At 53.6% G+C, this 13,680-nt stretch overlaps 1 protein-coding gene and 1 long non-coding RNA gene across 2 annotated transcripts; one reads left to right on the top strand and one right to left on the bottom strand.

Moving 5' to 3' along the window:
- LOC144248388 (uncharacterized) lies at positions 1 to 9,203 on the top strand. The gene is made up of 2 exons (XR_013341722.1): positions 1 to 72; positions 8,816 to 9,203. It is a non-coding gene; the product is annotated as an uncharacterized LOC144248388 (long non-coding RNA).
- A 3,177-nt stretch (positions 9,204 to 12,380) lies between these two features.
- On the bottom strand, positions 12,381 to 13,313 carry LOC144248385 (olfactory receptor 14J1-like). Its single transcript, XM_077790547.1, has one exon. The coding sequence runs from the start codon at positions 13,311 to 13,313 to the stop codon at positions 12,381 to 12,383; it is 933 nt and encodes a 310-aa protein (XP_077646673.1).
- Between the last annotated feature and the right edge of the window lie 367 nt (positions 13,314 to 13,680).

Consider the following 13,680-nt stretch of genomic DNA (forward strand, 5'->3'; position numbering starts at 1 on the left):
AGTGGCTCGGACGCGACGTTTGCGATCCGGGAAGGCCTCGGGGACACTTTTGCATCCGAGCGGCGACTTGAGGTGCTCGGGGGCTCTGGAGCACTCGGGGGAGCTTGGAGAGATTTAACCGGGTTCCTCAGGGCGCAGGGCGCGGCAGGAATTTTAGGCGCAGAACTGTGTTCGGAGGGGCTCCGGGGCCACGGGGGATGAGAGGAGAGGAATTCCCAGAAGTGGCTGTGCCGAGCATCTGTGGGGCTGGGAGCACTCAGGAGATCCGAGGACGCTTTTGGGGGGTCGCGAATGGGCGCTGAGGGCACTTGGGGGTCCCGGAGGGTCTCGGGGGCACTGACGGGAGAGATGGGGGCGGTACCGGGGTTCTGTGGAGCGCGGGGCATGACGGGCGTTGTAGTCCCGGCCCTAATGGGGCTCTATTGGGCTGCGGTGCATGATGGGAGATGTAGGCAAAAGAAAAGATGGCGCTGACTTCAGGCACCGCCCCCAAAGCCATGATGCCTGTCGCTGATTGGTTGGGGCTGTGATGATGTGCGGGAGCCTCGGCAAATGGGAGGCGGCGGGGGCGGGAACAGCCCATTCCCAGTGCAGCCCCAGTGCCCCTCCAATCCCTCCCAGTACAGCCCAGTCCCTCCCAATACACCTGAGTTTATTCCCAGGCCCTCCCAGTTCCTCCCAATGTCATCCACAGTATGCCCCAGTGTTGCCCAGTCTTCCCCGCAATGTCCCTAGTTTGTCCCAGTATCCCCCAGTTTCACTCCCAGTTTCACTCCCAGTATGTCCCAGTGTGTCCCAGTGTACCCCCAAGTCCATCCCAGCCCACCCAGATTCCCCCTCAGCATTCCTCATGTTCCCAGGCTGTCCCAGTCCTCCACAGCATCACTCCCAGTATGTCCCAGTGTCTCCCACAGCATTCCCAGTATTCCCCAGTATGTCCCAGTCCTCCCCAGTGTTTCCAAGGACAGCTTCATTTCTCAGGGCTGCCGTGGCAGCCAAACCCAGCAGTGGGGTCAGTGCAGTGCCCATGGCCACAGCCCCTTGCAGTGCCCAGTGCAGCTGGGGCTGATGATCCACCCTCACAGCTGGCCCAGGGCCGGTCTGGAGTGGTTTTGGTGGCACCTTGGGCTGGCACACACCTGAGGAGGGTGTCTGTTTCCATGGGGAAACTCAGGAGTTTTAGATTGCTTCAAACATAGAAAAAGGGAAAGCCCCTCTTAGGCTGGGTGCAGCCAGCTCTGCGAGCACAGCAGGTCCCAGGTGAGTGAGGACAGACAGGATGGGCTGGGGCAAAGTGGAGCAAGGTTGTCCACGCTGGGCCAGAGCTCAGGGCACAGCTTCTCTGAGCAGGCCAGAGCTCCTGAGGGGAGACCCTGGCTCAATATCAATCACAGAATGCTGCAATCACCTCTGATCTAAAGAGAAATGTAATAAAATACACCCTTTAAAACAGGAATGTGTATTTCTTACAAGCTCTTTGAAATCTTTCTCCACAACTGGAAGAGGAAAACTTTAATGACCCTCTCAGGGCTTTGGTGTTGTTTACATCAGACTCAGTCCCTGAGAGTGTCTTCAAAAAACTTCTCAAGAACTCAAAGCTAAATTTAAACTCCAAAGTTCCTTGAAGTTTTAATGGGTCCCACTGAGGAACAGGACTGAGAAAGTGTCCCCAGGTTCCAGTCAGAGCAGAACACTGGAGGCAGTGATGACAGCTGGGGACAAGCAAGGGAAAGGTGGCTCTGGTGCTGAGCAAACCTGGATGTGTTTCAGGAATGCAAAGGGCCCAGGCCTGAGCCCCAGCCCCTGGCAAGGCAGATCCTGTCCCTCCCTCATTGTTCAGGGCTCTTCCCGGGATGGGCACTGGCATGTAGGGATGTGCAGTGCCAAGGGCAGGACCATGGGGCGGCCCCTTCCAGGCTGCTGAGCAGGGACAAGGAGGCACTGAGGCCCCAGGGCTGCAAGGGTCACTTGTCCCCTGGTGGCCTCAGGCCCAGGGCCAGCAGCCATGGCCAAAGGGCTGCACAGGTTGGCTCTGTCAGGGCCTTGCAGCTGCTGCACATCCCTGAGCCCTCTGCAGCCCAGGCTGTCCCACGGTGTCCCTGCCCTGCGCCTCTGTCCCTGCAGGCTGTCGTCACCCCTGGCTGCCCCACCTCGCTGGCCCTTCCTTTGCTGGCAGCTCTGCCTCCTGCTGCCCCTGCCTGGCCACACAAAGCCTTGGGCTGATACCAAAAGGGTTTATTCCATTTTTACCTTGCCTGGGAACTTTTAACACAGGAACAGGGTGTGCAGGAGCTGCTTTTCCAGCAAGGACAGTTGGAAGTGTAGAAGACATCTGGCTCAAGGGTGCAGTGATACAAAAAGCAAGGACTGAACCTGGGAACTTGGGGTGGGTTTTATGGCAATGGGTAAATTGTAATACACATTTAGCGACTGTGTATAAGCAACACACAGGTAGAGTTACATGTCCACATACGGTTAGGAGTTATCCCTCACTAGACCCAAGGCCTGAATAAATGATCCCCTCTTAAATAGCAAATTAGTGTTAAGGAGTCTTGTTCTGATATTTCAGAGATTTGGTGGCCATGGGGCCTCACAGAACCCAGGAGTCAGCTGTGACTCTGTGCAAACTCATGGAACAAAGGGTCCATGGTGACACAGTGGAACCCCATGGAACCAAAATCCATTTTGGCACACTGGGGCCACATTGAACCAATGGTCCATTGTGACACCACGGATCCAAGGAGACCAATGTGACCCTGAGAAACCTCTTGGAACCAAGGGGCCATTCTGACACAGCAAGGCCTCGTGGAACCACAGGTCCATGGTGACACTGCAAGGTCACACGGAACCAAGGTGGCCATGGAACCAAGGTTCTGCCATGGAACCTCATGGAACAATGGGACCATGGTGACACTGTGGAACCAGGGAGACTGTTTTTGGCAGTAGGAAAGCTCACGGAACCCCAAGTCCATTGTGACACGGGGAGGCCTCATGGAACCAAGGGACCATTGTTAAACTGTGTGGCCTCCTGGAACCATGAGCCATTGTGACACAGCGTGGCACCTCATGGAGCCAAGAGTCCATTGTGACACTGTGGGGCCCTGTGGAACCAAGGGGAGCACAGTGACTTTGTGGGGCCTCATGGAACAATGAAAACTGTTCTGACACTTTGGGACCCACTGGAACCAAGGGGCCATGACAGCATGGCAGGGCCTCATGGAATCAAGGGGACCGCAGTGAACACTGTGGGTCTCCATGGGATGAAGGTCCAATGGAACCATTGTGTCACCATGGTGTCACTCCGGGGTATCCTGGAACCAAAGGTCCATTGTGACCCAGCAGGGTCTCATGGAACCATGGAGACCATTCCTACATTTTGAGGCCTTGTGAAACCAAAGGGCCTCTGTGGCACTTCAGAGCCTCATGGGGCCAAGGGGACCATCATGACACTGTGGGGCTCAGTGACACCAATGGTCTGTTGTCACACTGCCAGGCCTTAGGTGTGGGTGCTCTGCTTGTTTTTTCTACTTGTGTCCTGGTCAGGATTTTAGGTGCCTGAGACGATAATTCGTGTTCAGACTCAGGTGCTTCTTGTTTCTTATCAGTGTTGCAGCCTCACAACTGTGAGTTCTGCAGTCTTTCATTAGCAAGTCACAAAATGGCCAAATAATTTCTTGTTACAAGGTCTTTAAAAACTATCCAACCAAGAAATGACACCTATATTATTTTCCCTTTTGACCCAATAACTGATCCCTCGAAGTCAGCAATGCGGACTTTTCTGTCCAATCACAAAATATCACCCAAAGCCATAAAGAATAATGTAAGAAGGTAAATAAGAAGAACGTGTCTCCACCCTAAAACTTCCATCTTGCTTCATATTTATTACTATGTTCTGAAACCCCAAACTCTAATTTTTCCACCCTGTGGTAGTATACACCTCTAACCAACTACACACCCGTAACCCCAGTGCTATTAATCAATTTTGGAAGCCTTCTCCACAACCTCAGGTCAAATGCAGTGTTCTCTTGCAAGTCTGTGCCTTTCAGCACAGCAAGTTTAACATTCTCAGCATCCAGGGTTCCAACAGTCATGGAATCAGGGACACTATGTGACACTAAAGGCCTCACTGAGCCACTGTGACACCACAAGGCCCCATTGAACCCAGGGGCCATTGTGACGCTATGGAGTGTTGGCAGGCCAAGGGGCAGCTGTCACACTGAGTGGCACCATGGAACCAAGGAGCTGCAGGGCCCCATGGAACTAAGGATTCATGGAACAGTGTGGGACCCCACGGAACCAAAGGTCCATTGTGACATTGTGGGGCCTGTTGGAATCCTGGAGGCCATTCTGACACTTTGAGGCCTCGTTGAATCAAGGGGCTCTGCAGGGCCCCATGGAGCCAAGGAGACCCTTCTGACACTGTGAGTGCCCATGGAACCAAGGGTCCATTGTGATCCTGTGGCACCAAGGAGACCCCTGTGACCCTGCAAGGCCTCATGGAAGCAAGGGACTATTGTGACACTATGGAGCCCCATGGAAACAAGAGGCCAGCGTGACACATCTGGGCCTCATGGAACCAAGGATCCAATATGACACCACCAGTGTGACACTGCAGGGCCCCATGGAAACAAGGGGCCGGTGTGACACTGCAGGGCCCCATGGATCCAAGGGAACAGGTCACGGGTCTGGCTGGCTTGGCCTGACTGGTCCAACTGCCCTAGGCATGTCGAGGGTTTCTTCTCATGTACCCCTGAAACAGAGCCCTGGGGCTCTGGGCTTTCCTTCCAATGGAAAAGAACTGTCCTTCTTATTCAAGCATCCATGGCCAAAATGGGATTACCCCCTCCAAAATTCCCAATATCCAGAGATTGCTCCTAAACAAAAGCTGTCATTAACAAGTGTGTTTGGCCTTGTCTTCCTGAGAGCTGGCTCTCACCTGCCTTCAAACACTGAGGCTCTGTGCTTTTCTTCCTGTAGAATAGGACCGTCCCTCCTGCTCATGCAACCATGGCCAAAACTGACACTTTTCCTCCAAAATTCCCTACGTGCAAGGGTTTCTCCCAGACAAAAGCTGCCAGGACAGACTTCTCTGGCTTGCCTTGGCCTCTGGTGGTCTCCCTATTCTGCCCTGCGACACTGGGGCTTAGCTCTTTCCTTCCTATGAAAAACAATTGTCTTTCTTCTTCATTCTTCATCTGTCTCCTTCTTTTGGCCAGGTGTCCATGGCCAAAATTGGGATTCCACCTCCAGAAGTCCTATAGTCAAAGATTGCTCCTGCACAAAAGCTGCCATTACAGACAGGTCTGGCTGGCCTTGGCATCCTTAGGTGGGCTCTCACCTGCCTTCCAAACACAGGGGATCCATGCTTCCCTTCCTATGGAAAAGAACTGGCCTTCTCCTCCAGGCACAAATGTCTGAAATTGGGATTCTACATTCACAATTCCAAATATCCAAGGGTTGGTCACAGATAAACCTGCCAGGATAGACAGGTCTGGCTGGCCTTGGCCTCCGGTGACTGAAGAATTCATCAGATCCTGAAATACAGGGGCTCTGTGGTTTCCTTTCTGTGAGACCATTGTGACACTGTGGGGCCTTGTGGAACCCAAGGGTCATTGTCACCCTGGGGGCCTCATGGAAGGAAGGGGCCACACTTCAGAAGCAAGGAGAACATTGGGACACTGCAGAGTGCCATGAAACCAAGGGAACATGGAACAGGTCTGGCTGGCTTGGCCTCCCAGGGCCACCTGACAGGTCCAGCTGATCTTGGAATGTTGATGGCTGCCTCTCATCAGCCCCTGGAGAACTGGGGCTCTGTGCTTTCCTTCCTATGGAAAAGAACCATCCATCTTTCCAGGTGCTCATGGCCAAAATTGATATTCCCCCTGAAAAATTCCCTTTATGAAAGGGTAATCCCACCCAAAATCTTCCAGGACAGACAGCTCTGGCTGGCCTTGGCCTCTGGTGGTCACATCTCATCTCAAGGAAGCCCTGAGGAAAGTATTTGAGCAAGTTTGACTGCTGGAATGTCAATGAGTCTCTTGTCGTCTGAAAAACTCAGATGCTCTTCTGGTCATATGTGTCTTTTATTCCTCATTGTGTACTATGTGTGAAATATAATTTTCAGCTAAAAAATATTATTCTTATCACTCTCCCAGTGTTATCTGACACAAAACACCTTGTCTACATATGGATCAAGGCCACCTGTATAAGCAAACACAATGAAGAATCCAGCAGGAATTATTTGTCTCTGTTCCCATCTCCTCTGGAGCTGGAGGTGCAACCCCAGCACTTGGAAGGGCTCAGAGGGTCAAAAGCTCAGCTCCCACACAGAGAACTTGTGGACCTTGGATGCTCTTCCTGCCCCTGCCCGCTCAGCCAGGCTGAGATGGACACTGATGGTTCCTGTGCCAGGCTCTCCCAGCCCAGCCCAGCTCCCTGCCAGCTCTGCCAGCTGCCCTGAGCTCTGGGCAGCACCAAGGGCCTCTCCCCAGCACAGCCCAGCCGGCTCTGGCCCCACAGCTCTGCTCAGCCCAGGCTGCTCTGGGCACTGCCCCACGGCCTCAGCCCCTGCCAAGGGCACAGCAGCAGCTGCAGCTCAGCCAGGACTCAGCCCCACCATGGGGGAAGGGGCTTGGCCAAGGCCAAAGGAGCTCCCTGGCTGCCCTGCTCCCCTCTGCCTGAGGTGCTGAGAGCTCTGCAGCCCCTCCTGCCATCCCATCTGCCCAGGCCAGCACAAGAGCCCCGGCCCTGGGGCCCTCCAGAGCTGCTCCTGCTCCAGGCCCAGGGCCCATCCCAGAGCTGGGGCAGCCACAAAGCTGTGCCCATTTCTGCTCATTGCTGCTCTGGGATGGATCCTCAACCACTTGGAGGCTGCTGATGAATTTTACTGCTCCAGAGGCCTCTTCTATCTTGATTTCTTCAGTTCAGGAATTCAGTGACAAAAGGCTTATAAACATTTGTTCAAAATGCCAAAACAAGGAAAAACCCATGGGAATAATTCAAGTCCTCAATTCTTCTGTGCTTAATTAGACAGATTTGAGAAATGTATACAAAGTGAATATACTATATCGAAAACAGGGCAGAGAGAATTGTTCTTTTCCTGTTAATAGACTGATATCAGCAATGTCCAATTGATATTTAGCCCCAGCACCTTTTAACGCTGTCTGAACATATATGAAAATCAAGACCCTTCATGGCTGACAATCAATAACACTTTGTCCCTACCCCTCCCCACCATTTCTCTCATCCCACCCCTGGCACTCAGAGCAGCTGAGGAATGGAGTCACATCCAGGGGTGTCCCCAGGGCTCAGGACTGGGGCCAGGTCAGTGAAATCTCTTTATTGCTGATCTGGACGAGGCCATCAAGGGAACCCTCAGGCAGTTCCAGGTGAGCCCAGGCTGGGTGGGAGTGTGGCTGTGCTGGAGGGCAGGAAGCTCTGCAGAGGGATCTGGACAGGCTGGAGCCATGGGCCCAGGACAATGGGATGAGGTTCACCAAGGCCAAGGGCCAGGTCCTGCCCTGGGCTCACAACCACCCCAAATCCCTGGCCATGTCCTGCCCTTGATCCCCACAGCCTGTCCTTCATCCCTGCATTGCCAGGGACTTTCTGGGACAAGGGAGCTCTGCTCTGGGGGTGGAGGGAGCTCCATGTGCCACCACTGGAGTGGGAACCACAACTCATCAGGTTTGTGTCCTTTGGGGGTCAGGAACTGGTGAGACTCAAAGGCACAGAAATTTTCTCCTCATGGCCAACAGACCATGGTTGAACAGGACACAATTTAATAACAATCACGCTCTTCCCTGAGCTATGTGCAGCATCCCAGCAGCATCTGATGAGTCCACCATCCACTAGTGACTTACATGCTAAAATTGATCTTAGACAGGAGTGTGGGCAAAACAGCTCAAACAATACCTGAATTGCAAAGCTGTCAGTGGTGGATGGACAAGGGAGGTCAGGCTGGTTTTGGTGTTGGGGAAATGCTGAAACCAGCCTGACTCATTTCATCTCCTCCTGGCCTGGCTGATCTCCCCTCTTTCCCCTTACACCCATTGGCTTCTGTCTCCCACCAGGCCCCCGGTGAAGAGCCTGGCTCTGTGTTCTCCATCCCCTCCTCGCTGGCACTGCCAGGCTGGGATGAGGAGCCCTTCAGCCTTTCCTGCTCAGGCTGGACAAGCCCAGCTCCCTCAGCCTCTGCTCACAGCCCAAGTGCTCCAATCCCACCTTGGAGGCCCTTCCCTAAGCCTGCTCCAGCTGCCAGGCATCTTTCCTGCCCTGGGGAACCCAACCCAGGCCACGGGGACCTGGATAAACCACGTCCTTGATGTCCTGGGCACACAGCCCTGGCCCCTTTTCCCCATGTCAAGCTCTGGGGTGGATCCTGTGGAACATCCTTTGGTGGAGGCTGTGGCTGCAGGGGGACTGGGGGGATACCAGGGGACAGGGACCCCACTGGGCATGAACAGCATTGGACTTGTTGGGAGAAACTGTGAGTGAGAGCTGGAGTGGAGTGACCAACCCAGTGACCTCACAGAGCCCTGCTGGGATGTCACACAGCCCCACTGTGATGTCACAGTCTGCTCTGAGATGTCACAGCCCATTCTCTAATTTCACACAGCTGGTCTCTGATGTCACATAGAGCTCTGTGATGTCATCACCTGCTCTGTGATGTCAGACCTCTGCCCTGTGATGTCACAGCCAGCTTTGATGTTACAGGGACAGTCTATGATGTTGTAGCTTCTCAATGACCTCACTCTGTGATGTCACAGCCCACTCTGTGACCTCTTGTTACCAGATGATAAATTGTCTCCACCAGGTGAGCTGACACCTGGAGCTTGTTCTCCAAACCCCAGGCCTATGGAAACCACACAATGCCCACTGTGTGAGAAGAGGAACTGGAAGTTCACCAGCCTCAGTGTCCTGCCAGCTCAGCCAGGCCCATAGGAACATTGGGGTCCACGACCACCAGAAACCACCAGAGAGAACCCCAGGACAGAAGAACACATGGGTAATGGAGAGGGGAAGTATGTTAATGATTCTGGGGAAATGATTATCAGATGTGTGTTTAGTCCACGACAATCAATGGATATGTGTACAAAATACAGAATATGAACAGAAACTTTCCTGTACTCAGCATGCTCGGCTTTGGGAGGAGCTATCCCCCATGCATCCAGCTGAATAAAGAATGCTGCTTCTTAATGCTGCATTGGTGTTAAGGAGTTTTCTGTTTTACTGAATTTTTGGTAACACTGAGCTCACAAGGAAAGCTCTGTCTCCTGCTGTTCACAAACAGAGAAGGGCTGGTGGCAGATGTGGGGGTCGGAGGCTGCCTGGGGCACAGGGACCATGAAATAATCAAGTTTTCAATGATCTGTGCAAAAAGGAGGGGCAGCAACAAAACTTCAACACTGGAATTAGGAAGGGCAGACTTTGGCCTACTTAGGATGCAGGTTTGGGGAGTACAAAATCAGGTACTGAATTTTTTTAAGGGAAAGAGCCCTTAAAAACCAAGGGGTTCAGGAACGATGGACACATTTTGAGAAAGCAATCTTAAGGAGTACGGAGCAGCCTGTCCCAGTGTGGCAAAAGATGATCTGCTGAGGAAAATCACTGTCCTGACTACCCATGGAGCTTTTGTGGGAACTCAGGGGAAAGCAGAGAGAGCATTAACTTTGGACAGAAGGTCAGGCAACTTAGCAAATGTTTAAGGATGTTGTTACATCATGCAGAAAGAGAAAAGGAAAGATGTGAAATTTCAATTAGAGATTAACCTGGCCACTTCTGTGAAAAATAATAAAAAATGTGTCTATGAATAAATTCATAGCAAAACATGGTATAAGGAGAACCTCTACTCTTTATTGGATGCAGTGGAAAATAGAGTAACTAAAGATAAGGAAAAGGTTGAGCTACTTAATACCTTGTTTGACTCAATTTTCAATATATGGAGAGATTGTCCTCAGGACAAGAGTTCTCCTGAGCTGGTAGATGGTCACAGGGAGCAGAACAGGCCCCTGTAATCCAGGTGGAAGCAGCTGGTGACCTGCTGAGCCACTCAGATGCTCACAGGTGGATGGGATCTGATGGGATCCATCCTAGGGGGGTGAGGGAGCTAGCGGATGAGCTCCCCAAGCTGCTCCCCATCATTTACCATCAGTCCTGGCTCACCAGGGAGGTCCCAGAGCACTGGAGGTGCCAGTGTGAGCCCATCCCCAAGAAGGGCTGGAAGGAGGATCTGGGGAGCTCCAGGCCTGTCAGCCTGACCTCGGTGCCCAGCAAGGTTATGGAACAGATCACCTTGAGAGCCACCACAGGGCACCCACAGGATGGCCGAGGGGTCAGAGCCAGCCAGAGTGGATTTAAGAGGGGCAGGTCCTGCCTGAGCAACCTGATCTCCTTTTATGACCAGGTGACCCACCTGTGGATGTGGGAAAGGCTGTGGATGTGTCCATCTGGACTTCAGCAAAGCCTTGGACACTGTCTCTGACAGCATTCCCTGGAAAAGCTGCAGCCCACGGCTTGGGCAGGTTCCCTCCTGGCTGGGAGATGGAAGAGCTGGCTGGAGGCTGGGCCCAGAGAGGGGTGGGGATGGTGCTGCACCCAGCTGGTGTCCAGTCCCTGGTGCTGTCCCCAGGGATCTGTGTTGGGCCCAGTCCTGTTTAACATCTTCACCGATGATCTGGGTGAGGGGATCGAGCCCACCATCCCCAAATTTGCAGGTGACACCAAGCTGGGTGTGAGTGTGGATCTGCTGGAGGGCAGGACAAGAAGACACATCCTCCAGCTGCACCAGGGGAGGTTTAGGCTGGACAAGAGGAAGAAGTTCTTCACAGAAAGGGTGAGTGGGCATTGGAATGGGCAGGCCAGGGGGGAGGTGGCAGAGTCACTGTCCCTCTCCAGTGGCACTCAGTGGCATGGTCTGGGTGACAAGGCGGTATTAGGGCATTTATTGGACTTGATGATCCCAAAGGTCTTTTCCAGCCTATTTGATTCTGTCATTCTGTGATGATTGGGACACTCTGGGGCCATTGTGACCCTGCAGGGCCTTGTGGAACTAAGAGGACCATGGTGACACTGTGCAGCCCCATAGAACCAGGGCTCCATTGTGGTGCTCTGGGGCCCAATGGAACCAGGGAGTCCCCGTGACGCTGGGTCCTGGTGGAACCACAGAGGCCATGGTGACACTGCGGGGCCTCGTGTGACCGAGGGGTTTCACCCCTGTGACACTGCCAAAGCAAGGAGAGCATTGGGAGAGTCCAGGGCCCAGGGGAACCAAGGGGCCATTCTGACACTGCAGGGCCTCCTGGAACCAAGGGGACATTGTGACACTGCAGGACCTTGTGTAACCAAGGGGCCACTGTGACACTCTGGGGCCTCAGGGAATCTGGAAGGCCCTTGTGACACTGTGTGGCCTCGTGGAAACAAGGAGTCCATTGTGACACTGAGGGGACTTGTGGAAGCACAGAGAGCACTGTGACAGTGTGGGACCTCATGTGACCATGGGGCCTTTGTGACACCCTGGGGCCCCATGGAACCAAGGGGCCACTGTGAAACTGCGGCACCAACGAGAACATTGTGACACTGTGAACCCCATGGAACCAATGAATCCATTGTCACATTGTGGGACCCCATGGAACCAAGGAGACCAGTGTGACAGTGCAGGGCCTGGTGTAACCAAAGAGACATTATGACACTGAGGGGCCCCTTGGAACCAAGGACATCTTTGCAGATGACACCAAGCTGGATGGGAGTGTTGATCTCCTGGAGGGTAGGAGGGCTCTGTACAGGGCCCTGGACAGGCTGGATCCAGAGCCCAAATCCAACAAGGTGAGGTTTAACAAGTCCAAGTGCCGGGTCCTGCACTTTGGCCACAACAACCCCTGCAAGCGCTACAGGCTGGGGACAGAGTGGCTGGACAGCAGCCAGGCAGAAAGGGACCTGCAGGGACTGATGGACAGCAGGCTGGACATGAGCCAGCCGTGTGCCCAGGTGGCCAAGAAGACCAATGGCTCCTGGCCTGGATCAGGAATGATGTGGCCAGCAGGACCAGAGCTGCTGTGCCAGCACTGCTCTGCCCCAGCTCTGCACACAGACATTGCTGCTGCAGCTCCAGAGAAGGCAACAAAAGGGCATCTCTGCAGAAAACTCTGCTGGGACATCCTTTAGTTTCTTGAAAGCCACCAAGCGCGCAGCCCCTCATTGACACAGTCTGTGGCCACAGGGAAGGTGGAGAGAAACAAAATCAGAAATGGCACAAAAATGAAATTTATTGTGGACAGTATCAAAAAAGTAAAACAAAGGAAAAAAATCCCCACATCTAATTCAACACAAAGTATCAAAGATAATGTTTATTTAAAGTGATTTGCTGAAATTAGGCTGGCAGTTTAATGTCCTTGAAAGCATCCAGTCATCAGTCTCCTCACTGCAGCCTTGAGCTCCTGGTTCCTCAGGCTGTAGATGAGAGGGTTCAGGGCTGGAGGCACCACTGAGTACAGAACTGACAGGGACAGATCCAGGGATGGGGAGGAGATGGAGGGGGGCTTCAGGTGAGCAAGTATGCCAGTGCTGATGAACAGAGAGACCACGGCCAGGTGAGGGAGGCAGGTGGAAAAGGCTTTGTGCCGTCCCTGCTCAGACGGGATCCTCAGCACAGCCCTGAAGATCTGCACATAGGAGAAAACAATGAACACAAAACATCCGAAGAGCAAACATGCAGTAACAGCAAGAAGCCCAAGTTCCCTGAGGTGGGAATTGGAGCAGGAGAGCTTTAGGATCTGTGGGATTTCACAGAAGAACTGGCCCAGGGCATTGCCATGGCACAGGGGCAGGGAAAATGTATTGGCTGTGTGCAGCAGAGCATGGAGAAAGCCACTGGCCCAGGCAGCTGCTGCCATGTGGGCACAAGCTCTGCTGCCCAGGAGGGTCCCGTAGTGCAGGGGTTTGCAGATGGACACGTAGCGGTCATAGCACATGATGGTCAGGAGATAGAACTCTGTTGCAGCACAGAAAAGAAAAAAAAAAACCTGTGCAACACATCCTGTGTAGGAGATGATCCTGATGTCCCAGAGGGAATTGTGCAGGGCTTTGGGGACAGTGGTGTAGATGGAGCCCAGGTCGCTGAGGGCCAGGTTGAGCAGGAAGAAGAACATGGGTGTGTGCAGGTGGTGGCCGCAGGCTACGGCGCTGATGATGAGGCCGTTGCCCAGGAGGGCAGCCAGGGAGATGCCCAGGAAGAGGCAGAAGTGCAGGAGCTGCAGCTGCCGCGTGTCTGCCAGTGCCAGCAGGAGGAAGTGGCTGATGGAGCTGCTGTTGGACATTTGCTGTGGCTGCACATGGGAATCAGTAAGAAAAAGAATTATGGAATAGTTGAGTGTGGAGAGGACTTTAAATATCCCAGCACAGCTTAGGGGCATCTTCCCCCCACTGCCTGCCCAGGGCTCTGCTGCCTGGGGCTGTCCCTGTCAGCAGCTGCTTCCCTGTGCCCAGGGCTGAGCCCTGCCAGAGCTGCCAGAGCCCAGCCCAGCCCTGGGTCTCAGCTCTGCCCTGCAGACCCCTCCCAGCTCAGGCACTGCCCAGGAGCAGCTCTGGCTCTGCAAGCTCTGATGATAACATCAGAGCAATCCTGAGCAGGCTGGAAAAAGCACAAAGATGATGCATCTAAGAGGCCCTGTGCTGAATTCTGTT

This window comes from Lonchura striata (assembly GCF_046129695.1).
Source record: "Lonchura striata isolate bLonStr1 chromosome 14 unlocalized genomic scaffold, bLonStr1.mat SUPER_14_unloc_1, whole genome shotgun sequence".
NCBI lineage: Eukaryota > Metazoa > Chordata > Aves > Passeriformes > Estrildidae > Lonchura > Lonchura striata.